The sequence below is a fragment of the Siniperca chuatsi genome, linkage group LG6 (genome assembly GCF_020085105.1).
Source record: "Siniperca chuatsi isolate FFG_IHB_CAS linkage group LG6, ASM2008510v1, whole genome shotgun sequence".
In the NCBI taxonomy this organism is placed as follows: domain Eukaryota; kingdom Metazoa; phylum Chordata; class Actinopteri; order Centrarchiformes; family Sinipercidae; genus Siniperca; species Siniperca chuatsi.
In genome coordinates this window covers 31,049,007-31,076,178 of record NC_058047.1, presented here as the reverse complement: position 1 = coordinate 31,076,178, position 27,172 = coordinate 31,049,007, and the positions used below count along the sequence as shown (strand labels likewise).

At 39.9% G+C, this 27,172-nt stretch overlaps 2 protein-coding genes and 1 long non-coding RNA gene across 9 annotated transcripts in view; 1 reads left to right on the top strand and 2 right to left on the bottom strand.

Annotated features, from left to right (window-relative positions):
- The window catches only part of LOC122877257, a 13,389-nt gene extending 9,504 nt beyond the window's left edge, over positions 1-3,885 (bottom strand). The window contains exon 1 of the long non-coding RNA XR_006378213.1: positions 3,760-3,885. This is a non-coding gene — a long non-coding RNA (uncharacterized LOC122877257). The remainder of the gene's footprint in view (positions 1-3,759) is intronic.
- On the top strand, positions 3,105-22,788 carry lrrc41 (leucine rich repeat containing 41). Of its 4 annotated transcripts, none has more exons than XM_044198572.1 (10): positions 3,105-3,412; positions 3,958-4,044; positions 4,193-4,251; positions 4,340-5,147; positions 6,583-6,819; positions 7,927-8,094; positions 12,312-12,410; positions 13,515-13,643; positions 18,701-18,773; positions 19,956-22,788. In XM_044198572.1, the coding sequence occupies exons 1-10, from the start codon at positions 3,295-3,297 to the stop codon at positions 20,173-20,175; spliced, it is 1,998 nt and encodes a 665-aa protein (XP_044054507.1). In that variant the 5' UTR covers positions 3,105-3,294; the 3' UTR covers positions 20,176-22,788. The 4 variants fall into 4 exon arrangements, with proteins under 4 accessions (XP_044054507.1, XP_044054508.1, XP_044054510.1 ...); XM_044198573.1 differs by having other exon boundaries at positions 7,930-8,094; positions 19,956-20,760; XM_044198574.1 differs by having other exon boundaries at positions 3,275-3,412; positions 3,899-4,044.
- arhgap39 (Rho GTPase activating protein 39) overlaps positions 20,752-27,172 on the bottom strand; it is a 157,780-nt gene continuing 151,359 nt past the window's right edge. For all 4 annotated transcript variants that reach the window (XM_044198564.1, XM_044198568.1, XM_044198566.1 and 1 more), the window contains one exon: positions 20,752-27,172. In XM_044198564.1, coding sequence (XP_044054499.1) covers positions 26,978-27,172 — 195 coding nt within the window. In that variant the 3' untranslated portion in view covers positions 20,752-26,977.

Sequence of the window (27,172 nt, the reverse complement as noted above, 5' to 3'; positions counted from 1 at the left end):
AACAGAGAAAATCCAAATAATTGTGAAGGGAGCTGAAAAATTCTTGGCTACGAAAGATCTGTCCTGGGAACAGATCAACAAAAGACTTGAGGCAGAAGGGAAACTGGGGGTGTTGGGAGAAAGAACCTAATGATTCTTCTTCAATGGAACGGCAGGAGTTTAATAGCAAATGGTCAGGAATTTAAAGGATTTGTTAAAGGTCTCAGAAAGAAACCGGAAATATTATGTATTCAAGAAACATGGCTTCAGCAAGCATTAGAGTTTGTAATAAAAGGATATAATAGTATACGCAGAGATAGAGTGGAGGGAAATGGAGGGGGCTGTATAGTATTAGTGAAACAAGAAATGCAATATAGAGTACTGAAGAAAGGAAAAGATTGGGAAATGATAGTAATGGAAGTTTGGACAAAAGATGATACTATTGAAGTAATACATTTTTACAATCCTTGCAAAAAGCTGTCATTAGAACTACTGGAGGAATTCGCTGTAAATCTAGAAGGAAACACTATTTGTTGTGGAGATTTTAATGCTCATAGTACATTATGGGGAAGCTATAATGATGGAAATGGAGCGGTGATTGAAGAGCTAATGGAAATCAGAAATCTAATATGCCTCAATGATGGAAATGGTGCCAGAACTGATGTTAGAAAGGGTTCACAATCAGCCATAGATCTTACTTTAGTGTCAGAAACAGTGGCAGGTATTTGCACATGGGAAAGTGTAAGAGAAACAACAGCAGGAAGTGACCGCTATCCCATAATAACTGAAGTAGGGCTGGGTGCAGAGGAATATGGTACTGAAGGAGTAGAGCGATGGGTTTTCAGCAGTGCTGATTGGGAACAATTTAAGAAGATTAGTGATAAAGAAATGCAAAAAGTTGATGTTAATGAACTAAATATTTCTGTGTGTGAAGCCATTCTAGGGGCAGCAAAGCAAACGATTCAAAGGAAAGTCGCTCCATGGTGGACAAAGGAATGAGAAAATGTAATAAAATCACAAAATAAAGCTTTTAAAATGTTAAAAAGAACTCATAAATTTTTGTTGTTCTCAAAAGTTTTGTAACTCAGTAGGAAGAGAAACAGAAATTGCTGAAATCTGGGGAATGATAAAAGAATGAATGGGGTTAAAGAGAGTATGGATGTCCAGTATCGGTGGACAGTGGAACTACAGCGGTGACAGACGAGCAGAAAGCAGAGATGTCGGCACAAAGTTTTGTTCAAATCCACAGCTCTAATAATAATAGTGAAGAGGGGCAAAGAGAAAGGGAAAAGACAAGCTGAGAATAAGGAACTACTACAGAAAGATGAAGATAGCAATGATTTAACTAATATACCGTTCACACAGGCAGCACTGAACCGTGCTCTCAGGAAAACCAAGATGTCAACACCAGGGAAAGATCAGATATGTTACACCATGATAAATCATCTCAGTGAATCATCGAAGGACATCCTACTGGGACTGTATAATAAGGTTTGGGAGAAGGGAAAATGCCACAAGTCTGGAAAGAAGCTGTTGTAGTTCTGATAAGCAAGCCCGGAAAAAATCGCACAAACCCAGAGAGTTATAGGCCTGTTGCCTTAACCTCCAGTGTATGCATAATAATGGAGAGAATGATAAAGGTAAGATTGACATATTATGTAGAAAGCAAAGGCTTTGTATCAAAATATCAGAGTGGATTCAGAAGAGGCAGAAATACCATGGACCCTGCTTTCTGTCTAGAACATGAAATAAGGAGAGCGCAGATTAATAGGGAAAGCAGAGTGGCCATCTTTTTTGATATAGAGAAGGATTATGATCTCATGTGGAAGGAAGGATTATTAAGGATTATTAATTAAACTAGGTAAATTAGGGGTTAAAGGCCTAATGTATAGGTGGATCAAAGACTTTTTATATGGAAGATCGATTCAAGTAAAAATATGAAAGTGTTATTCAGGAAATGTTTTTGTTGAAACTTCTCAAGGGAGTATATTGAGTCCTGTGTTATTTTCTATGATGATAAATGATGTTTTCTGAGTTTGGAGAATGGGATGGGATGCTCTCTTTCTGCGGATGATGGGGCAATATGGAAAAGAGGGAGGAATTTGGAATTTAGTGTGAAGAAAATACAGGAGGCGATTGTTAAGTTAGTGTAGTTATGTAAGTTCTCAGTAGACAAAACAAAGACAATGTTTTTTACACGAAAAAGAAAGGACAGTAATTTAAAATGAAAATGATATAATCAAGAATTGGAGAGAGTGAAACTATTTAAATTTCTGGGGTTGTGGTTTGATGAAAGAATCACATGGGCAGCACATATTCATAAGGTAACGGAAAAAAGTACCAAATGTAATGAGATGTCTGGTGGAAGTGAATGGGGGGCAGAGAGATCAGCATTGAAAACCATCTACATAGGATTAATAAGATCAGTATTAGATTATGGGTGTGTAGCGTTTGGATCTGCAGCAAGTACATCTCTCAGAAAGCTAGACAACATTCAATATCAGGCTTTAAGACCGTGTTCAGGTGCCATCAGAACAACCCCAACATCAGCATTACAAGTGGAAATTGGAGAAATGCCACTGGAATTAAGGAGAATACAGCTATCTTTAAACTACTGGGTTAATTTAAAAGGGCATAATGAAGATCATCCAACGCTAGATGCACTAAAACCCTGTTGGGAAAAGGAGAGGAGAGAAACAAAACGTTTCGGATGGACAGTTGAGCAGAAAGCAAAAGAACTAGGAAGAACTGAAATAGACATTAGTCCAGCAGTACCACTCCCAGTGATACTCCCTGACCCGACTGTAGATCTCAAAGAAATAAAGACCAGGTTTGATTTACGAGATCTTTTACAAAGAAGTTCTAGAGAGGAGTGTTATCTATTGCTGTTTCAGTATCTTAGGAGAACAAATTTGATAAACAGAATATAACTATGGTGTTTTTATTTAATTTTAATTTTTTTTTTAAATTAATTGGGTTTTCTCAGTTTCTTTTCTTTTATTTAATCATTAGTGAATGTATAGAGTCCCGATCCACACTCCATTCCAGTTGGTGGCGGTAATTTACCATAACGTTGATTCCCAACCGCCATAAAACTTTTCGAAGAAGAAGAAGAAGAAGAAGAAGAAGAAGAAGAAGAAGAAGAAGAAGACGACGACGACGACTACTACTACTACTACTACTACTACTACTAATAATAATAATAATAATAATACTAATACTAATACTAATACTAATACTAATCAGTTGGGCACTATTAGCATCGTTATCAACAACGTTAGTAACGTTAAATGATACAAACATAAATGCTGAACAATGCGCAACACTGCCCACAAAGCAGACAAAAGAAACCAAAAGGAGATATGTCTGAAGGAGATATGTTTCAAAGCTGTCCGGAAAGATTTTGCTGCACTGGGCATTGAGGCTGTTATTGGTAAGTAGGGGATATAATGTTACGTTTATGATCCTGTAACGTTACTTAGCCTTGGAGAACACGAATAGCTAGCTAACGCTCAGAACCATTACAGTCTATGAAGTCTCAGAACAGGGAGTTACGCTAACTGTTAACTACGCTAACTAGTAGAAGCTAGCATGTCACTAACGTTACACATTCCATACTAGCTACATTGAACTCCGTTCAAACATTTTGCAAGTTTATGGCGGTATTTTAAAGTAAATCTGCCAAAATACCTTTCAAAACGTTTGCCCTAAAATCTCAAAATTGTGAGTTTGATATAAAAACGAGTAACAGTTACAGTCCACGTTTCAACATCCACATACCACTGACTGACTGGTTATCATATGGATTGTTGTCGATTCCAGTGCACTTTAAAATGTGTTGTCCGCCCGGTAACATAGCACCACACATTCATGTAGCTATAGTGAGTTGTTGTTGTTGTTGTTGTTGTTGTTGCTTCAGGGTGGTGAGGGAGTTGGTGTCCACTGTTGGAATGTCCTAACTTATCTGTCATAACCTAGATCTTCCAACGCCTCTCATTAAGGATCTTCTTCCTCATCTGACTGTATGTCAACTGGATGAGCTACAGCCTGCCCTAAATCAGAGAGGTAAGAACTATAGTTGAAGTGCAAAGATGGTGTTTTGTATTGTATGGTATGGTATTTTTTGTTGTTCATAGAGACTGTAGCTTTGTTTTGATCAGTGGAATTCATAACTAAGTTTCCATTTAATGTCATTTTATTTGCCTTCCCTCAGGGATATCAACTCATTCAGGATGGGTTGGAATCCTACAGGACATATGTGGACCTAACCATGTAGGTGTAATGTCTTTAATAATGAAAAATCACATGGATACTAACATCTAGAACCCAGATGTGATATTTCTCTTGTGTTACATTTCAGGTAATAGGTTTTGACACAGAAGAAGAGGCCAAAGTTGAAGTTATGAGAATGCTTTTTACTGTTGTATTCTATGGCTTCACAAACAACTTTGTCAAAAGAAACATCACAAATTTAAACACCCCATCCTTCCTGTGGGCTGCAGCTAAATGTATCAAACATTTTTTACTCACTACGAGCATACATGAGCCCCTTCAAAGTTTAACTGCTGAGCAGCGGCCTCTTCTGAACCTCTTAGAGAAACGCATCAGGAGTGTTGGTGTATCGCAGTCCATTGATCTATCAAAGAGGAAGACACAAACTGCGTTGTATGTGCTCCATCGCCTGCTCGATCACGGGGTGGCTAAAGAACTCGTTGTACATGTGCAGTGTCCCATCATGCTGGCCTGGCTCCTACATGGAAGGGGATCTCAGTATGTAAACCCCGAGCTGAAGAACCTAATGCAGAGCAAAAAGGCAAGCTGTATTACACAAGCCGCTTCAGCCAGTGCAGACGGAGCCAGTTGCAGTCCAGGTCTTGAGACCAGGGCTTCAGAAGATCAGGATGATGAAGTCACTCCATGCAAACGCTCAAAGTTGGATTCTGTGTCCGTGGAGGAGGAGGAGGAATCTGGAAAAGCAAACTTTACTCTGGACCTGCAGGTTCTCTGTCAAACCTTAAGTCCATGTGATGGTCCCTCAGCTGGGGCTTGTCCATGGGGACAGATTGATTGTCTGGAGATCAGGCAGTGTGGGTCCGACTCCCTTCGAGTGCTGAACTCCGCCCTGCCCACATTTTTCTGCCTTCGCTCTCTAACTCTTCACAGCATTTGTAAGTTTGCTAATGAATGTATCGGTCAGTTGGGGGTTGGGGGATTCAGGGGGCATTTTGATCATTTGATCATGTATATGTGCCTCCACACTACAAGCAACATTTACAAATTGGAGTCTAGGAATTTCCTCTAGCATTGGTGACAGTTGACAATAAAGGTGCCCTGTGTGTATCCGAAAGTGTTGAATACATTTCCTTCCTCATAAAACATTTGCAAGGTATTTTAAATCCAGCATTGTTTACGTCCATGTTTTCTAGCTTGCATTCTTCTTCACTGTCTTTGTTGCCGCATTATTGCCTCCTGTAGATCAGTGGAATAGTGTGGCATTGGCAGGAATGTGTATATGTCACCTGTGTGCTTTTGCACATGCATCCTTTTGCATGTGCATGAGAAAAACAAAATGGGGACCCTAAAAACTGCTCCATAGCACCACTAGAGGTCAAAAACTCCACTGGGTACCTTTAACTGTTGACCTGTAGCCAGTCAGATTTCCAATCTGAGTGTGTTCAAGAACATTAACTTTCTCTAGCGCTGTGTACGATCTGAACATTTTCGCTACGAGGGGGGACCTTCCATACCAGGGTTTTGATACTGCATTTTTTGATACTGTGTACTACAGACACATTTTGGTCGCTACCTTTGAGAAGTACTGAAGTTTGATACCCAGCCCTGGTTCTGCCTGGCGAGTGCTGTTAGAGACAGCTGCACAGCTGCAGCTCAGTACTGTGACAAAGTATATTAAATTCTCTCTCCATAACATTTACAGTTAATCCATTCTTCCATCCATGAGCTATGCCCACCTATCCTTTAGAGGGTCACAGGGGGCTTGAGCCAATCCCAGCTGATTGGGCGAGAGGCGGGGTACACCTTGGACAGGTTGCCAGTCAGCCACAGGGCTGACCTGATATTAAATGAATTAATATTAACAAAAACATACCATTAAGCCAAAGAATATTTTCAAATGCATAAATAACCCGCACATTTTCTTTTTAATGGTGGGCTACATGGAATTACTCTATTTTTAAAGATACATTTGCCCAAATTCCAATTGAGATTTCTCCCTCCACTCCAATACAGTGAGGGTGAATGGAAATGTATCTGTTGTGCTCACAGCATTGAAAATGTTCAACTTCAAATGTCGCTTTTTGATGACACAAACTACAGTAAATTCCATTTTATTGGGGAGGCAGAGTTTTCAGAGAAATGTATCTCAAAAGCTGGATAAATAAAACCAATCCATCACACTCAACACTTGCTTGGTCATAAATGCTTTGAAAACTAATTAAAATACCCTGTAGGAGACAGAACTAAGTCCTGGACTTCATTAACACTGAAATAGAGGATTTTTTCACCTTCAGAGAAAAGTTACAACACCAGACGACACATTTGTTCTGTTGTGCAGGAATGGTTTGATTTGTATGTTTGTTTGTGCAGCGATCTTCAGGGACTTGGATGTGCTGGGCCTGGCCAGAGCCCTGAAGCAGCTGTCTGAGAGCTCCCGCAGCTCCCTCACTGATCTGAGCATCAGCGTCCTGCCGTACACCAAGCTCATGGAGGTTCTGCTAGACGCATGCCCCAATGTGACATCCCTGCACGTGGAGGTCCAGACTGTGATGTGGGGAAGCCGCTTCTCACCACATCATCCCAGGACTGCTGCGTCAGACATGTCAGGTGCTGTGAAGCTTCTACCAAAGGGAAATAACACTTTAAGTGAGCAGGAAGAAAAGTGTATAGTACCTGTTGAAACACAAGGTTCTTTGGAAAGATAAGTGCTGAACCAGTCCAGGGCTGTTACAAAATGGTTTAAACCAGATTAATTTTTCAGATTCAATTCAAAGTAAAAAAACAAACCAGCTTATTTCTTCAACAACCTTATTTTGATTACAAATGGTGATGTACAAGCTTTTTATCTTCATGAGTAGTGGTTGAATCACTTTATACTTCAGAATAGACAAGAAAGTTCCAGCTGTCAGCAAACTGTCATTAGAAAATACAAGGGTCCACACTGTCATCCACACCTTTGAAGCATTTGTAGACTCAATGTGAAAGTTTCCTTAAAGGGTTATTCTGGTCCATTACAACTTACCATCATGTATATCGGTAATAATATCATTAAGGCTACAACTGGTATTTTTATTATTTGTTAATCTGTAGATTGTCTGTGTCAGAAAATAGCGAAAAATGCATGCCACAATTTCTCAAGGTGACAAATGTTTTGTGTTGTCCAACTAACAGTCTTAAACCCAAAGATATTCATGTATATGTATCTTTACAATGATATAGAATTGAGAAAAGCAGCACACTGGAGAAGCTTGAACCAGAGGATGTTTGCTTAAAAAATGACTTGAACGATTCATTGATTATTAAAGTTGTTGCAAATGAATCTTCTGTTGATCAACTAATCGTTTTATTGATTAATTGTTTCAGCTCTAAATAACATTGTACTCACCAAGTTAATAGCTGAGATCTGGGAACATGGTGACATCACAAAAAATATGGGTCAAGAAATAGGAGCAGTCAGAGAATCAGTCAGTTTGGGACTGTCACAACACAAACTGTCCATTGTAAACATCCATCGCAGTTTACAGACAGAATAAGTCTCTTTTAAGTTACTGGGATAAGACCAAAGTTGTATTAAACCTGAACTGTCTGTTGGGTCAATACAGCAGAAGGATGCCAATTTCTCCTAAACAATACTGCATGAATTGCACTGCTTTAATATGAAAGCAGTTACTTGTCTTAAAAATCAACCTAAGGTGACTGCTAACCGTCTTTCAGCAGAGCTGCCCCTGGAGAAGCTGACAGTCAAAGTAGCTGAGCTCCAAACTGATCTGCACTTTGTCACATCTGTGCTGAGACGCTCTCCACATCTCACTTCACTTCACGTAGCCGGGATGAGATTACCAACTGGCTCCTCTCAAAGCCAACTCCTCACCACTCTATCAGGTAATGTGTCACGTCACTGTAAGGGGTTCACCACAGTTTGAGTGTCCAGGCCTTCTCAAAGGTGTGATTTTCTAGTGGATTTTCTGGATTGCTAGTTGCTCAAAGTCAATAAATGAGAAGTAACACTGGCAATGAAAAGCTAGTGTGCCAGCTAGTGTGTCGCATCAAAAAAGTAGCTACTTCTAGAAGTAATAAGTTAAAATTGTTTCGTTAACGTTACTTTCATCTAATATGGGTAAATGCAAGTTCAGTGAGATCTGGCTTAAGAACAGCACATTTAGTGCTTGGTTGAAGCCTGCTGAAAATAACGAATTTGAAGCCCACTGCACCTTGTGCAAGAAAACGCTCAAATTAGGAGCTTTGGGTATAAAGGTATTAGAGTCACATGAGCAGTCAGATAAACATAAAGCTGCCGTAAAAAGCCACCAGCAAATGCCTGACATCACCCAATATTGTTCTGTATTCGGGAGCATCACCAAAGTCCGGCCCCAGCATGACCCACTCTGCACTAACAATGTTAACTCCTGCAACTCTGGTAAGTGACATCCGGACAGCGTTTGGATCTACGCCTACATTAAAAGCGGATGTACTCTGGACTTTACACACGGTAGCTAAACATCAGTCATATAAAAGCAATGAAGAGAGGTGATCTGTTTTAAACTACAGCCCGACCGTTATGGGATTTTTGAGACCGATACCGATTTTAGAGGGGAAACATTCACCAATTAATTCAATTCAATTTATTTATTTATACAGCGCCAATTCATAACAGAAGTTATCTCATTGCACTTTTTCGATAGAGCAGACCGTACTCTTTATAATATTATTTACAGAGACCCAACAAATCCCACCATGAGCAAGCACTTGGTGACAGTGGCAAGGAAAAACTTCCTTTAAGAGGCGGAAACCTTGGACAGAACCAGACTCAATGGTGGGCGGCCATCCACCGCTGTCGTGTTAGGTTTAATTACAGAAATGGCGGCCGATATAGTGAATTTTTGAGCTGGCAGGGCCCTACTAATAGTTCCAAAATCTCGACATGTCACCAAAGGTGACCGAGCTTTTTGCTGTCCGGGCCCTTCAGCTCCTTTTAAATCTCTTCTTAAAGGGGCAATATGTAAGATTTGGCCAGAGTTTTAGTTTAAAACATTCAAAATATGAACTAACCTTATCAGCAGGTAGTTAAGTTGGGAGATATGTGTGAGGGGCGAGTTCACTACGTTACACAAGCTCTCTTAGCTTTTTTAGTCTAATAAATAAACTAAATAAACTCACAAAATGTCAAGAAAGGAAATATTCTTACACTTTTTTTCCTTATCAAACAGCAAAATACAACTGTACACCTTCTGAATTCATGTTTCTCACTTTCACCGAATTATTACGAACTTAATTGCCTTGTTAACTCAGTAAAACATACTTAATTCAGACTCCACAGAACCAAATAAAACTCACCAAAACCATCTTGGTTAAGTCTGTCCACTGTTCCAACAATCACCAACTCTGGTTTGATCGAAAAAAATCCTTAATCCACTGCGTTAGATGTGGAAAATATTCTGGCTCTACACCCTGTCGCTGCCTCTCTGCCCGACCTCCCTCTCCCTCCTCTCCCACTTGATGACTCTCCTGACCCCGCCTCAACGTGCCTTGTCTTCATCTTCTCCGGAGAGTCCTGGTTGGAGCCGCTGTAAATCACTAATAGGACCGCTAAGTTAGTTGTACAGCTAACTGAGCTAACTAGCTAACAGCAGTTGTGACCTGATATATGATATGCTGCCCCCTATTGATTTGGAGTATGAATTCGACAGGTGGAGATAGGGCTGGGCGATATATCATATATTTGATATATTCGAATATTAATTAATGTGCTATATAGCAGATGACCATATCTTGATATTTGAGTTTTCAGTGTTTCAGTTACATTACATCGGCCGGTAATGCAGGTACAGTTAGACTGAGGGTGTGAAGAAGTACAGTTGTGGTCAAAAGTTTTGAGAATGACACAAGCATTGGTTTTCACAAAGTTTGCTGCTTCAGTGTTTTTAGATATTTTTGTCAGATGTTACTATGGTATACTGAAGTATAATTACAAGCTTTTCATAAGTGTCAAAGGCTTTCATTGACAGTTACATTAAGTTTATGCAAAGAGTTAATATTTGCAGTGTTGACCCTTTTTCAAGGCCGCTGTAATTCGCCCTGGCAGGCTGTCAATTAACTTCTGGGCCACATCCTGACTGATGGCAGCCCGTTCTTGCATAATCAACGCTTAAAGTTTGTCAGAATTTGTGGGTTTTTGTTTGTCCACCTGCCTCTTGAGGATTGACCACAAGTTCTCAATGGGATTAAGTTCTGGGGAGTTTCCTGGCCATGGACCTAAAATTTTGATGTTTTGTTCCCTGAGCCACTTAGTTAACACTTTTGTCTTATGGTGCTCCATCATGCTGGAAAAGGCATTGTTCGTCACCAAACTGTTCTGGGATGGTTGAGAGAAGTTGCTCTCACAGGATGTTTGGTACCATTCTTTATTCATGGCTGTGTTCTTAGGCAACATTGTGAGTGAGCCCACTCCCTTGGCTGAGAAGCAACCCCACTCATGAATGGTCTCAGGATGCTTTACTGTTGGCATGACACAGGACTGATGGTAGCGCTCACCTTGTCTTCTCCAGACAAGCTTTTTTCCAGATGCCTAAACAGTCAGAAAGGGGATTCATCAGAGAAAATGAGTCCTCAGCAGTCCAATCCCTGTACCTTTTGCAGAATATCAGTCTGTCCCTGATGTTTTTCCTGGAGAGAAGTGGCTTCTTTGCTGCCCCTCTTGACACCAGGCCATCCTCCAAAAGTCTTCGCCTCACTGTGCGCGCAGATGCACTCACACCTGCCTGCTGCCATTCCTGAGCAAGCTCTGCACTGGTGGTGCCCCGATCCCACAGCTGAATCAACTTTAGGAGACGGTCCTGGCGCTTGCTGGACTTTCTTGGGCGCCCTGAAGCCTTCTTCACAACAATTGAACCTCTCTCCTTGAAGTTCTTGATGATCCAATAAATGGTTGATTTAGGTGCAATCTTACTAGCAGCAATATGCTTGCCTGTGAAGCCCTTTTTGTGCAAAGCAATGATGATGGCACATGTTTCCTTGCAGTTAACCATGGTTACAGAGGAAGAACAATGATTTCAAGCACCACCCTCCTTTTAAACCTTCCAGTCTGTTATTCTGACTCAATCAGCATGACGGCGTGATCTCCAGCCTGGTCCTGGTCAACACTCTCATCTGTGTTAATGAGAGAATCACTGACATGACAATGGTTTTGTTTTTTTGGGATTAAGTTCATTTTCATGGCAAAGAGGGACTTTGCAATTAATTGCAGTTAATCTGATCACTCTTCATAACATTCTGGAGTATATGCAAATTGCCATCATAAAAACCATTGTGAAAACCATTCTCAAAACCTTTCACCACAACTGTATTTAGGTCCATTATCTAAGCAAAAGTATTAATACCAACCCCACTGTGAAAATACTCCAGTACAAAAGTTCTGCAAGTAGTAAAATGTTCCCTGTCAGTGTTTTCCTATTATTATATATGATGTTTCATATTCTTTAAGATCATCATATGTTTGCACTATTTGAGAATTTATGCTATGTTATTTTAGAGAAAATGCGTATATCGATATATAGCCTAAGATATTATTTATAAGCCATATCGTATATTAGCCATATTGTAATTATTTAAATTATTTTATCATGTTTATATCTTAAATCTAGGGTAGGTAATGTATTTCAGAAGCATTTTTTGTTATATGTGTTGAAATTCTCTTTACATGCCGACAGCAATCAATAAATCAAATGCTCTGAAACAAGAAATGAAAATATTCCAGTATCTGTGGCTGTCGCAGGCCTGGAATAAGCCCGTCCATGAAATGATTGGCTGGCCTACCTGTCTGTCTACCTACCTGCGTGCACTCTGCCCCTGCCCCTAGCTGTCTCTTGCTAGTTTCTCTAACGTTACCTACCTGAGCTTTAAGTTCTGGATTTTATTTGCTTTTATTATATGTTTTTATTGTAAAGCACTTTGTCCTTGAAAGGTGCTATATAAATAAAGTTATTATTTTACAGTTGATTTATCTCCAATAAGCAATATCAGCCTGGTAAATGTATTGATCTAGCTCTAAACCAAATGTACTCTGAAGTGCTGTCAGTAATGACATCTGGTCATCTTTTTAGAGTCAAATCACTTCTTGAGGAGTCTCAACTTGGAGGACTTGAAGTTATCTGATTGTCTCCCTGAGATCCTAAATCTACTGAGAGACTGCAAGTTGGAAGGTAAGAAAAGGAGAATGACTCATGACTGCAGGAGAGCCATCAGTGCAAACACCTGTTATCAGTCTTTTTCTAAATGTAAACGTGATACCAACAGATACATAGAACAAAAGAGCAAAGTAGATGTATTTTCTTCCTGCAAATGAAACAGTGCTGGTGACATTTTTGTAGTCTAGAGTTGCTTTCAGCTCTGTGATGTCTGCGAGGCTAGCAGCAGTGTCTTTATGGGTTTTTCCATGGGTCCGGGTCAGGCCGTTTTAGCCATGCCGTGCAAAGTTAAGTCATGACCCCAAGGTAAACACCTTACCATGCACTCGCACACTCGCACTGTGCCAGCACAGCTTGACTGCTCATAGCTCTTCACGGCATGGCTTGAAAAACACAATTTTTGGTGACAGAGTCCGAGATTTCCAAATCCCACACATAGAGGCTTTAAACCAATTCATAACTGAATTCAGTTTTGGCAGTGTACCCATATATTTACTTCTGTTTATAACAGACCCAGCTCCCCGAGGTTAAAAAATATCGGGTTGGTGTACAGTTCTAAAGTTTAAGAATTTCTAAAGCTGCATTATGCTGAAGTATCATTTAGAAATACAAGCCTTCAGTCTAAATGGTAAATGGACTGTACTTGTACAGCGCCTTTCTAGTCTTCTGACCACTCAAAGCTTCACACACACTGATGGCAGAACTGCTCACCAGTACAAAGAAACGAATGAATCACTCACACACACTCACACACCGAAGGCACAGCCCTCGGGAGCAATTTGGAGTTCAGTGTTTTGCCGCTCTATCACCAAGCCACAACAAAGTCTAGAAAACAAAGCAGGGCTGAAATGCACAAGTGTTTTCAAGACACAATAATTAAGGCTCTGTAGCCTTGAGTAAGGACATAAGGGACATTACAGGGTATTCAAGTCCTTAAATTAAAGCGGATACAACATGCAAAACTTTATTAATGCAGCTTTCAGAGCACTTAAGGGACTTTATTAATTTCCATCAGCGTTCAACCCACGTTAGAAAGTCTGAATCAGAATTCTGTCCATGTTTTGTACTGAGCCCAGTCCAGAGTCGAATACTTTGCCCTTTTTCCTCTCCCTCTCTCAGTGCTGCGGTTTAATGACTGCCGCCTTCTTGAGAAGTGGAGTGACAAGGAGGAGAGTTTGCAGCAGCTGGTGGCTGCTCTGAAGACAGTGCCTTCTCTCCACACACTCAGCCTGGCTCAGAATCGGCTAGGTAAGCACATCCTTTCACATCTTTCCACCAGAAGGATTCAGTTCAGGGATAGATCAGCACCAATACCGCTACTGGACTCTGGGCTGACACCCAGCAGGATGTAAGCAATGTTAAGGCAGCTGTGGTTGCTAATCTTTTTTTTTTAGGCTCTTTGTATTGAGATCACGATAGAAAACTTGTTTCTTATAATCTCAACTTTCTCATTTTTACTCATATTTGCTCATATTTGCTCATATTTATCATTGACTATGGTCCTGAGCTGGTAATTCATGATCACATCAGGTGAAGAAGATCCTTATCACATGTATTATCGGATTGATTTAGATTTTTTTCAGGTCTATCTTAATATCATTTTTACATGCTATTTATACAGAGTTACTGATTGCTGTGATCATTTCCCCCCCATAGTGGCACTCCACTGTAAAAGACTGTAGGTCTAAATACTCATTCTGTGCAAAAATATACACTAAAGTTCAACTGAAGCTGATTGTTGTTTATTGTTAAAATGATCTCCATTAGCTTATACTGATGTGGTTGCTAGCGTTGATACACACAAAATATACATGGGATAAGATCTATACTTTAACATGAGTTATTAAAGTAATAAAATTACAAGAGGAGTATTTGCATTACACCATATTACTAAATCCTTCTTTTTCGCTGTGAACCAAACAAAAGAGCAATATTCAAGGTGGGTTAGAACCCGTGATAATGTAACCATATTCATAACATCTGGAGGGATGTAGGGAGAACACTTCCTACTGATGCTTATGCCTCTCCCCATTTTTATTAACAATATTATCAATGTGCACAGACCAAGAGGGTGGTTAAGTGATGCCCAACAGCCTGGTTTCTTTAACTTGTTCCAAGGGGCCACTGCAGTTACATCTTTAATTGTATATTATAGACTAGTCTAGCTTTTGGATCTGAAAAGCCTAGCTCATCTACCTTTTTCAGCTCCTCATTTAAGATTTCGGTTATATAATCAGTGGTGCCAGCAGAATAGTATAATGTACAGTCGTTAGTATACATAACCATGATCCATTGATCCAAGGTAAATGGAAGGTTGTTTGTAAAAACAGAGTAGAGAAGAGGCCCAAGGCAAGCTACCTTGTGGCACCCCACAGCAAACATTTGCCGAACCGGAAAAGCAGCCATTGTAATGAACTTATTTGAGTCCTATTCCTAACTTTTTATCCAAGAGAGTGCAGATGTTGAGAAACCATAACATTCTAACTTGGCGCATAACATAACATGGGTCAATTAAATCAAAAGCTGAACTAAAATCTAGGAATGCTGCCCCTACAAATTTTCTTTGATCAAGGTCTTTAAGCCAGTGGTCAGTCATCTGTACTAGAGCAGTGGTTGTTATTTACAAAATAATCATAAATCTGATCAAAAACAATATCCCCATGATTCTGCTATTAATGCTGTTAGGCCCATTAAAGCTTCCTTTTCTGGTTTTTGGGCTATAAATTACTTTTACTGAAAGTGAAATGTGCTAGTAGTCAGACATCTATTGAATATGTGAGTTACTAGAGTAACATGTGATACCCTATGTGATAATGAGATGAGATATACCATAACACATTTTTAAAAAGTATTTGCAACCACAGCCACTTTAGTCTCTGTTGGTATCAAATGATTTCTCCAATGGTAAAGTATGTTTTTAAGAGTGACAGTGACATCATAAGAAGCCTGGGTGGGATACCGTAGAGTTGGTTGATCATTGACATTGACATTATTGACACACATTAAGCAATTTATTCCTTAAAAAGTAATTTAAGATTAACTTAACAGAACTTGCACATTACTGTCTAAGAATTCTTGATTGAACCATGTGGTTGATACAAGTGCTACAGTAAATTAGGTTGACTTTTAAAACGTCAGTGTGCTGGGAGTGTATCTTTTTATACATTGGTCAATTCTTATATTGTAAGATATTCCCTAAAATACTATACATTATTATGTTGGTCACAATGGAATAAATGTTATTCATCTCTGTATATGTTACATTGTTTTCTATTTAATCCATAAAATAAATAAACGGTATGTTTACAACTAAAATCCACTGTGTGGGATTTAAGAATTCCTTACTTTGCTGTCATCTGGTGGTTTTATCAAGAACGACACTAGAAGACAGTAATGCATACAGCTTTCCTGCTACAGTTTCTATTATGAATATATTGTGACATGACATAATTCAAGTGATAATACTCTACTCACATGAAATCTTTGAGACCTCTAAATAAAACTGTAGTGACTTACCTAGAGAGAGAGTAGTTAGGAATCTGATATAAACTACCTAAGTGGGTGTTGTCTCCTCCCGTTTATTTTCTTTTTCTTTGCCCTTGAGCTAAACCCCTACTGGCTGTTGTCACAGTAAACACAACTCTTTAGATTTCATGTCATGGTCATCTTCACACCACAGCAGACCCACCAGACTATCAGAATCAGAAATACTTTATTGATCCCCGTAGGGAAACTCTTTGTTACAGCAGCTCGCCTTTACGTCAGTGCACACAGGAGAAAGTACTAGCAAACAATATGATACACTATAAACACTATAAAAACAGGTCAGAGAATAAATTAAGTATCAGGTGGGTATAAGTATAAGATAAACTAAGTGTGAAGTTCCAAGTGGGTTTACCGGTTGATGATGATGATAATACAGTATAAGACGGTGTAGTCCCTCATTCGTCCAGGAGTGTTCTATCGTAGAAAAGGTTTCGGCTCCCATCCGGAAGTCATTCTCATTGAGAATGACTTCCGGATGGGAGCCGAAACGTCTTGATTCTGAAAACAGTGTCCAGATGACTACGACTGAAACCTTTTCTATGATAATACAGTATAATAATACAATGTAATAAAATAAGTAATAAGTAATAAGCAGAGGTGCATGTACTGTCGCGAGTAATAGAGGTATATAATATCAATAACAATAAATAAGAAAAACTAACATGGGAAAACTAATATTGCACGGGGGTAGTACACAGAATATTGCACAATTATTCAATTATGGCAGAGATGTAATGATCAATGTCCAGTTTAGTGACTTAGGGTCATACAGTCCCTTAGAGGGAGGAGCTAAAGAGTTTGATGGCCACAGGCAGGAATGACTTCCTGTGGAGCTCTGTGGTGCATTTTGGGGGGATGAGTCTTCCGCTGAAGGTGCTCCTTTGCTTGACCAGCACGTCATGGAGTGGGTGGGAGACGCTGTCCAAGATGGCGTGTAGTTTGGCCAGCATCCTCCTCTCTGACACCACCACCAGAGAGTCCAGCTCCACCCCCACAATGTCACTGGCCTTATGGATCAGTTTGTTCAGTCTGTTGGCGTCCGCTACCTTCAACCTGCTGCCCCAGCATGCAACAGCATACAGGACAGCACTGGCCACCACAGACCCATAAAACATCTTCAGCATTGTCCGGCAGATGTTGAAGGACCTCAGTCTCCTCAGGAAATAGAGGCGGCTCTGGCCCTTCCTGTAAACAGCTTGAGTGTTCTTGGTCCAGTCCAGTTTGTTATTTAAGTGTACTCCCAGGTACTTGTAGTCCTCCACAATGTCCACACTGACCCCCTGGATGGAAACCGGGGTCGCTGGTGCCTTGGCCCTTCGTTGATCCACAATCAGCTCCTTAGACTTTGTCGCATTGAGCTGCAGATGGTTCTGCTCACACCATGAAACAAAGTTACCCACCACAGCCCTGGGTAACTTTGTTTCATGGTGTGAGCAGAACCATGAGCAGAACCAGACTAGGCCCACAGATCAAACGCACCGCAGGACCAAATCTGTCAAAATTCTTCAGCCATTCAGAGACACCACAACAACATCCAAAGAACTGGACTGGGCAAAAATGCCTGCATGGCAGAGTTCCAAGACAAAAACCATCTCATTTTTGCCAGAAAACATCTTGATGATCCCCAAGACGTTTGGGAAAATACTCTGTGGACTGACGAGACAAAAGTTGAACTTTTTGGAAGGCGTGTGTCCCATTACATCTGGCGTAAAAGTAACACCGCATTTCAGAAAAAGAACATCATACCAACAGTAAAATATGGTGGTGGTAGTGTGATGGTCTGGGGCTGTTTTTTTGCTCAGTCTCTTTCTTATGGTGGAGTCATGAACACTGACCTTAACTGTGGCAAGTGAGGGCTGCAGTTCTTTGGATGTTGTTGTGGGGTCTCTGAATGGCAAAGTCCTGACCTGAATCCTATTGAGATGCTGTGGCATGACCTTAAAAAGGCAGTTCATGCTCGAAAACCCTCCAATGTGGCTGAATTACAACAATTCTGCAAAGATGAGTGGGCCAAAATTCCTCCACAGCGCTGTAGAAGACTCATTGCAAGTTATCACAAACGCTTGATTGCAGTTGTTGCTGCTAAGGGTGGCCCAACCAGTTATTAGGTTTAGGGGGCAATCACTTTTTCACACAGGGCCATGTAGGTTTGGATTTTGTTTTCCCTTATTAATAGCAACCTTCATTTAAAAACTGCATTTTGTGTTTACTTGTGTTATCTTTGACTAATATTTAAATTTGTTTGCTGATCTGAAACATTTAAGTGTGACAAACATGCAAAAAAATAAGAAATCAGGGAGGGGGCAAACACTTTTTCACACCACTGTAAGTGCCTGACAACATTATGGAAAGGAGCCCTACAGAGAGAGACCTTTTTGTTAAAGAATAAGATCCTTTTTGTATATCGCTCTCCTCAAAGCCATCAGACTCCGTTGACAAATACAGTACTTTTACCTAGCAGATAATCGTACCTTCGTAACACTTCATTCAAACTCAACAGAAACAAAACAAAACTCACCAAAACCATCGTGATTAGTCTTTCCACTGTTCCAACAATCACCAACTCTGGTTTGGTCTAAATAAACCCTTAATTCACTGAGTTAAGGGTTTTAAAAAAAGTCTTTTACACTGTCTGAATTTCACTTCATGTCAATAGAAAGGTGACTTGTATGTATGCTATTGGTATATTTCTAATTCATGAATAGTTTCGAAAGCAAATGTTCAACTGTGTAAACTAATGTGACTGCCTGTGTCAACAGCCAAGAATGTGTGTGTGCTGGCAGAGCTGTTCTCAGGATCATCACCAAGCTCAGTGAAACGACTCGACATCAGGTAAGCACTACAGACAGCAGCAGGATGCAGCCTTACCTTAGGCTTCAACACTTCTCTGGTTTAGAAGGTTTAGTTATTAGCTGTACCACTGGGGCAACTGAAGTGCCACAACACATAGAGTATTTCAGTTTTCAACATCAGCAAGTCATTCCAAGTCAGCTAGGATAAATGAAAAACGCTGCTCATGGGCTCCTGACCTCAAGGTTAAAAAACTCAACATGTTGGTAGACTAACAATGTTAGCATGTATATTGTATTTACTGTCACTCAGTACCACCTAAATAAAGTGTACACCATGTACCCAAAAATGATAACATTTCCAATGATGAATGCATAATTTGCCAGCTAATATATTTCATCCGACACATCCATTCATTTTAATATGTGTAGTGGTACACACGCATTTCAGATGGTTTGAAAATGTAAGGGCCATTGTAGATTTAATTTCCAAATATTGTTCAATAAACAACACACAGTACTGTACGAAGCATGGAGGGAAAACAGATTATAGATTTTTTTTTTTAAATACTCAAACTGCATTGCATTATCCCAAGAAATATTTAGCTTGTGTCCCACTCGCAGCATCACAATGAGACTAAATCCGAAGTCATTAGGAATAAAAGCGCCATCCTAGCAAAGTTAATTGACCAGAAAACTTTGTCCCAAAACCCTTGTGACCTATATGCATGTGTGTGTGTGTGTGTATATATATATATATATATATATATGCTTTAAAGCACAAATCATATGTGAAAATACTCCTGCCCTGTACTTTATCCTCACTGTCATTTTGTGCTACAGCATACTGTCAGCCCTTTATTTATTAATTTAATTAATTTATTTATTTTAGTCATCAGGGAATCAATGCATTTCACTGTACATTGTACATTGTACATAATTTCATTGTATATAATGTACAATTGTATACATTACAGTATGCAGGATTTAGTGGCATCTAGCGGTGAAATTGCAGTTTGACAAACTACGGTGGCCGCGAAACTCATGAATGAGTTAGAGCCAGTGATTGGTTTGTTCTGGGCTACTGTAGAAACAGATGGGCTATTCTGCTTTAGTAAATACTTACTTTTGATACTTTTACTTTTAACTTCCACCACTGTTTTTTACATTTTTTTTATTAAACATCATATCATGATTTCCATGTGTTGCCTTTTCACCTGAACAGCTCCAACTTCATTCAGCCTGCTGAGCTGCTGGAGTTCGCTAAGAGATTGAGGACACATTGTCCCCCACACCGATTGACCCTTGACCTCAGGAAAAACCCAGGGGATCGAGACTCCGACACATGGAACACTGCACTGAAGGGGCTCCGTCCATTCTGTGTTCCACTGGTTGAAGGATGGAAATCCACTGACTCAATGGCAGACCACATCAGCAATATGTGAACAAAGCTAGAGGAACATCTATGAGTATAAAACACTTCCTGTAGGAGTGAACAGTGGCTGTAAAAAGTTAGTTCTTTATGTGAAGTTTGTAATTTTCTCATTGACAGAGAATAGTGACTGTGGTCAGTTTGAGTTCAGTTCAGATAGTTGCAAAGGTTCCAATGACAAATTTTCACTGTTCAAGAAAACCCTCAATGTCATAAAAAACACACTTGCATCTTGAGTCACTTCTCCACTGTCCATTTGATGCAATATTGTTCTAAACAGTCCTATTTTTACCACGTCTAAATACACAACCTCCGTTCTGTCTGAATCGAGATCTGTGGTGCAACATGGAAGGATCTGAGTGTAATCTGTAGGAGTGGTTTTATAAGTTCTGACAGACATGTATTGACATTTTGTTGTACCATAATTATATTTATGGTAGAGCAGACATTATTTTGCTTTGAATTAGTTGTATGACACATTTCATTAGTTCTATGTGTATGTTACATTTATTAAATGTTAACATTTAATTTGTTCTCTTGTATCCGAGTGCACAAGTGGCACAGTTGGAAAATAAAAGAGCATCCCGTGTTAGTTTGACAATTGAATAATTTATTAAACCAACGTCCGTTACACTTCCAGAGTCTTCCCTTGGACAGAGTGTGAGTGACAGTGGACTTTAAAATACAACTGAAAAACCTGGAGGATTGACATTGAGGTGAAGAGCAGTTTCATAGCAGCTGTCTCACACCTTCTCTTCATTGTCATTTTCTTTACATTAGACGAACAGCATCGACACCGAGTACCATTTCATCATTAGTAGGAACCAAGTAGAAAAAACAGATTAAAAAGAGCTTAATCTTTTTCTTAGTGGATTTTTAAAGCTAAATACTGTAACACTTATTTTCAGTAAATTCAGTTTGTTTTTCCTTGTATATTCTCATATTTTAGTAAATTCAAGTCGAAGAGAGTGAAGACCCGATGTCTGCATGCTAACTGGTTGATTTGCTGGGTCTATCTACAACCATCTCTTACATAAAACAAAGACACTCTCACAAACACACACCACATACACACTGCCGCACTATTTCAGTCTGGCCTGGCTATCTCCAAGGCTTCTCATTTACTAAGTGGTTTTACAGGAAATAAAATTTAAATATTTGTCTATATTCATACCTCATGAAGAAGTCAGTTGTCAAATGAGGGCCCTTTTTTGTCTTTTCTCTAAGAAATTATTGGCTGTGAGAACAGATGAGGTCACCTTCATGCCAAAAACATATTCTGATGATCATAATATGAAAACATTTTAAGATTTAAAACTGCCGTAGCAACCTAGCCTGTTGACGGCCGCAGATAGCACGAGATGTCACGTTCAGTGTCTCAGTTAGAGGATGGGAAGAAAATTGGACCCCAGTATACTAACAATACTTTCAAGTGTAGTTCATACATTGTATCTTGTGAGTCAGTAAGCTAGACACCAATTCATCCAAGGGTCATCTGGGTTTTGTATGGAGTTGGGATAGGATTCAAACCTGGCAATCCCACTACGAAGACAGAACTCGCTCTTGCGTGCAGTCACTGCGCCCGACTGATCAATTAACAGCTCCAGCTAACTGCTGCTCTACGTGTGTGAAATAAGGTACAACCTGTAAATAAAACAGCTTTGGAGTTATCAGAAGGTGCAATGTAGCAGTTTTGACAAAGCTAAGTTATCACTTTCCCTGTGCTTTTTGCTTAGTGCTAAGCGAGGCTAAACACATTCCAAACCTGTATTTTTACTGGAACTGACCATGGCTAAAGGCATCAGTATGCTTTCAACAAAGTGCTTGTCTGATCGTCGAACAGTTCACCTTTCTGAGATAGAGGGCCTGTGTCAACGTGTGACAATCACGCCTCCTTTAGGCAGCTATTGGCCAGATGTGGGTAAGAAAGTAGGTGAGGTGGAAATGTAGGCAGGAATTGAACATATCTCTTGAGCGCTCATTTTTCATTCTTTCAAAAATGTCAGAAAGTGTGTGCTGTTATCCCTGTTTGTACAATTCATCTCGTCTCATCCCTCCATATAATGGCAGGCTTTTTGTCCCGCTCCTGAGTGTGGCCATTCAGAACAGGTTTATAACACTTTTGCCTTTAGACAAGTTTGGATGACCCTTACTTTGACCAAGTTTGGCCTTAAGTCAGCAAACAAGTACATTTCCCAGACTTGTTGTGAGCAGTTTCATATAGGAACGATCGGTAGAAATAAAATAGTTCCTACATGAACAAATGACTCTGTGGATTTTCAAGTAACTGGATCACGATTTCTGGAAAGAGACGTTGCTGTTGAGTTTTTCAAATGTATTTTTTTGGCTCCTTGAGCGCCACAAGCCGAGTGTCATATAGTTCCATTATATTCTTCAGACATCTCCAATATCTTCAAAACTCACAACTCACACCAAAACAATCTAGATGGATAAACAGCACTTTAGGTAAGAGGAAAAATATGTAATTTTGATTTTGGGGTGAACTGGCCCTTTAACCTGTCTTGGAACTGCCTAAACCCTCTTAACATTGTCAAAGTTTCACTTGCCTAAATCTGGCAACTGTTAGCCAACGTTTTCATGTGAATAAAAAGAAAAGGAAATCACACTGATTATGTCATTGGTCTTTTTGTGTAGATGACTCAGGTAGTAGTTTACATAAATGTAGTTAGGCATCAGTAAGTTAAATTCCCATATGTAGTACTGCCACACTAACCAGTTTGCTGTCTAAAAACACAATGTATGTCAACACTTAATATTTCTTTCAGTTTCAGCTCTTCACAAAATGTTTTGAGATATTACTGGGTTGGAGCTTACAAAATATCACCTATGAAACAGTCACAGCCCAGTTCTGATTACCAGTAGGACGCTGCCATAATGGTTTTCTTGCATTCAGCAGCTAGTTTGATTATAAGTAAGGGGTGGTTGATCTCAACGGAGAGGAAGCTGCCTCTGCTCAGAATGCTTGCATCATGGTTCAGCAATCGATGGTGGTGCAGCTACTGTAGATTGATATCTGACTTCCCATAATCTCAATGACACATGAAGGAAATTTCTGGTTTGCCCAGACTTTTAAAAAAAGTCTAACTTTTCCTCCAGACAAATCACTTCTTTTTGGAGTATGAATCATACCTACAGTTACAGATATTGGGGCTTAAAAACACTTTCTGGTACTTGAATGGAGGAGGGGTGGAAATCTGTGTAGTCCACAGATTGTTCAGATGGGTTTAAATGACCACTTTTAGACTATCAATGTGAGGAAAATTTACACTTTGACAAGACATAAAAAGAAAAATTAAACAACCCCCCACCCTGACATTAACTTCCACAGCAAATTTCCACTGTTACATATGGTGCTCTCGTTTCTCTATATACTTATTTTTACATAGTCTGTACAGAGTCAATGTACATGTCACGTGTCTATGTGGAGTGTGTGTATGTCAGAGTGAGTGAGCTACATATCACACACGCACAAAGGACACTTATCACAGTCTCTTCACAAAGAAAAAGATTCACTTAGACAAAGATCAACTGTGAGACTGAGTGTCATCTGGACCTTTAAGGTGGAAGTCAGTGTTTTTCCAGGATGGTCCGTGTGTGTCTCCATGGAGCATTCACAATCATTGTTTCAGTTGTGTCACAACTGGTACAGCAAGATTCACACAGTCATACATCAAAAGGTATGTGCCCTACCATATTGAAAACTATACTCGATCGCACATCCACACAATCATACACATACAGGAGCCTATAATACAATATCTTGAGAAGGCATTAGGGAAATCTCAAATAAATATAAATAAATTAAATCATATAAAAAGAATGGGATAAAAACAGAAATCTGTTAAATACAGCAAAAATCTCAGATGAATACAATAAACAACAGTACTTGTTCAGCGACAAAGACCATAAGGAAGAGATGGGTACATTTTGTAAACAATGACAGACATAAAGACGCAGACAGGTAGACACATTCACAAATCATTAGTGAGCAGAAAGGCCTGTTGGGGCTCTGTGGTGGTGGTGGACTTGTTGTGTGGGGTCAGGTGGGGTGGGTGGATGGGGCTGGGGGGTATTGTGGGAGAGCTGGCACTTCTCACATCCCTCCCAGTAAGTACGAGCATGATGCGCTGTGTTTAAACATTATAATTCGGGCCTTATTGGCAGTGCTGCTATGAGCCCTACTACTGTATCTGTTTGTTCATGGGTTCAGGAGGGCTGTGGTCAACAGCCAGCGGGACTGGACAGCACCAAATACGTTGGCAGAGTGGACAGACATGCCCAAATTTGTTCAACATTGTTCAGAGATCAGTTTACAAGTTAAAACCAAGGATAAGCAATCATCTGTTATGGAGCCAAGGCAAGAGTCACTGGCTGGTTTCCTTTGTTAGCACAGGTTCAGCCAGTAAGGAGCAACTAAACTGGTGTTCCCACCCATGTGATAAATGATTAGAACATGGACACCAAAATTCACCTGTACTGTAGATTACTGACCCCAGTGCTGCACGCTAGATAACTATAGCAAAAAACACACTGTTGCTCAAATTAATACGCTCACTCTGCTAAAGTCTTACTTGGTCTGGTATAAGCTTATGGTGGCTAACGTTAACTAATATTACCAAACATTAGATATGCATGCCAGACATTACTGAGTCACTTTGATGACTCTATGACTCTTCTCTATTTGTGTTACTGTTACACTGTGTTTTAGCATCCACCAATACCCTATGATTGTCACTTGTGGCCACAGTGGCTGCAGTTCAGCAGAAGTTGGATTGGCCCACTTCAGGTGTTAGCACAGCGCCAACTGTTAGTAATGCTGCATTCATTCCAGATTGGCCGAATGGGAAGAACACAGGAAAACCTCCCGTCATTCCGATTTAGAAGCGTTCAACATTATTCCAGCATGGTTAACCCCATTGCAAGTCATGTAGCAGTTCGTTAACAAGTAAAACCATATACAAACAGTGCATTTTTAATTATCTGTACTTACTGACTTATTGTGTTAATATACAAAAATGACGCTTTGTGTTCTTTTTGCCAAGTGGGAGATACTGACTCAAAATTTGTAGGATACTAGTGAGTTTTTCCCACTCGGCTGCTCATAATTATGGTCTATATGTTAGTGTATGTTTAGCAGTGTGCCTGCTAACACTCAACATAGAATATGATAAGTTTGAGCACTTGACTTGCTAATACTCAACATTACGTTTTAGCACTGAGACAGATGACAGTCAGCATGGTGTATGCTAAACTGTTAGCATGAAGCCTGTAATATACAAATTGTATAGCTGTGTCCAAATTCTTAATTCTGTCTCATATTATGGAGAGTACTACATGCAGTGTTAGTAGTATGTAAATGTAGTATGTGAAAGTTGTTAGAATGCATACAACATTTACGGAACTATGAACAGGGTTTCTGCAGGGCCTTTTTTGGGGAAACTAAATTCAATTCCTTTTTAAGACTTCAAGATCTGCAGATACCCTGAATGAAATAACTTGCGGAGCCAATGGTCCTTACACAATCAGACACAAAGCAGGATAAGTGACAACACACTGATAATAAAATGTGTTCAGTATGTGTTCACTTTGTACTTGAAATTTGTAGAATGTACTAACAATTTGAACACAGTCTATGCTAATGTGTGTATAAACCCAACACAGTGGAAGTGTTGAGTCTTGCAGTCAAATCACAACTAGAGGTGATTTAGTGTCCATGTTCTCCTCTTTGTTTTTGATGGCCAACAGAGCTATCACCTTATCACTGTCTTCCTTTACAAGAACATCTGACTACCAGAATGAAGTTATGATTTCTGTCCCTTTGAGACAGTAAAAATTTGCCATCTTGAGGCAGGATCACAAATGGAGTAAAGATCCTCTGTGTTGAGTTCTCAGCTCCTACCAAGTTGTGGCAGTGTAAAACATGGGCCATTTGCTGCCAGTGAAAACAATGTTGGACACAGCTTCACCTTCCCACCTGGTGTCTGAGGCACATATCTAGCAGGATGAATCAGATATAATAAAGTACTGATGGAATGGTGCAGTTAGGCTTAAAACCCTGTGAAAATCTGGTGCTGAAACCTATGGATGCATAGCCAGTGTACGTGTGAGAGTCATAACATAATTCTTGCTTCGTGTTCGATGGTATTGTACACAGCAGAGGGTGGAATACTGGTGCAAGACTGGTGTGCATGTACTGATATGTGTGTGTAATGTGTGTTTCAATTTGTATGTGACAGTGTGTGTGTGTGTTTAAGCAGGGCAAAACAAAGACAAAAATTAGTTCATATAAAACAAATAAGTTGGATTTAAAATGAACCTTTGAGGTCCCAAACTCTGAGTGTGTCAGTGAAACTAACATATGAATTTAACAAAATGATGAGATCCTTGCTAATTACTTCATACTGTATGTGTATACTGTATTAATGTATGTGAAGGCACACACAGTACTGTTATCATATGAAAACCTTGGAACTCCAATACTGGTGTTTTTCTTATGTAAATGTCAGTTAAAGGACTACATCTACAGAAATAGAAAAAACAACTAGTTCAACTCAAAATGTACAGTGGACAAATTCAAAACATGGCAGTTTTTGTTAGTTCCAGAAAAGCAAACAGGTTGGAGAAGCAAGGTATTCACCCAGCAGCACCATCCTGTGCTGGGGGAGTGTGTAGGGGCCTGTTATGGAGGGGGTTAAAGAGTGCGTAAGGGGGTCTGGGGGTAAAGTATGGACGGTGTGTGTGTGTGTGTGTGTGTGTGTGTGTGTGTGTGTGTGTGTGTGTGTGCGGTGGGGGGGCTATAGGATTCCATCCATGAAGCTGGTGTCCAGCCGCTGGATGAGCACCCGGATGAAGGACATCTCCTTGCGGGTGTTCTCAAAGATCACCCTGGGGTCGTCGGACTGGCAGCGCAGACAGTTGGGAGCCATGACCATGGCCAGGTTGTTTACATCCATCTTGGTGATGGCCACATTGGCAGGCTGGGCAAATAC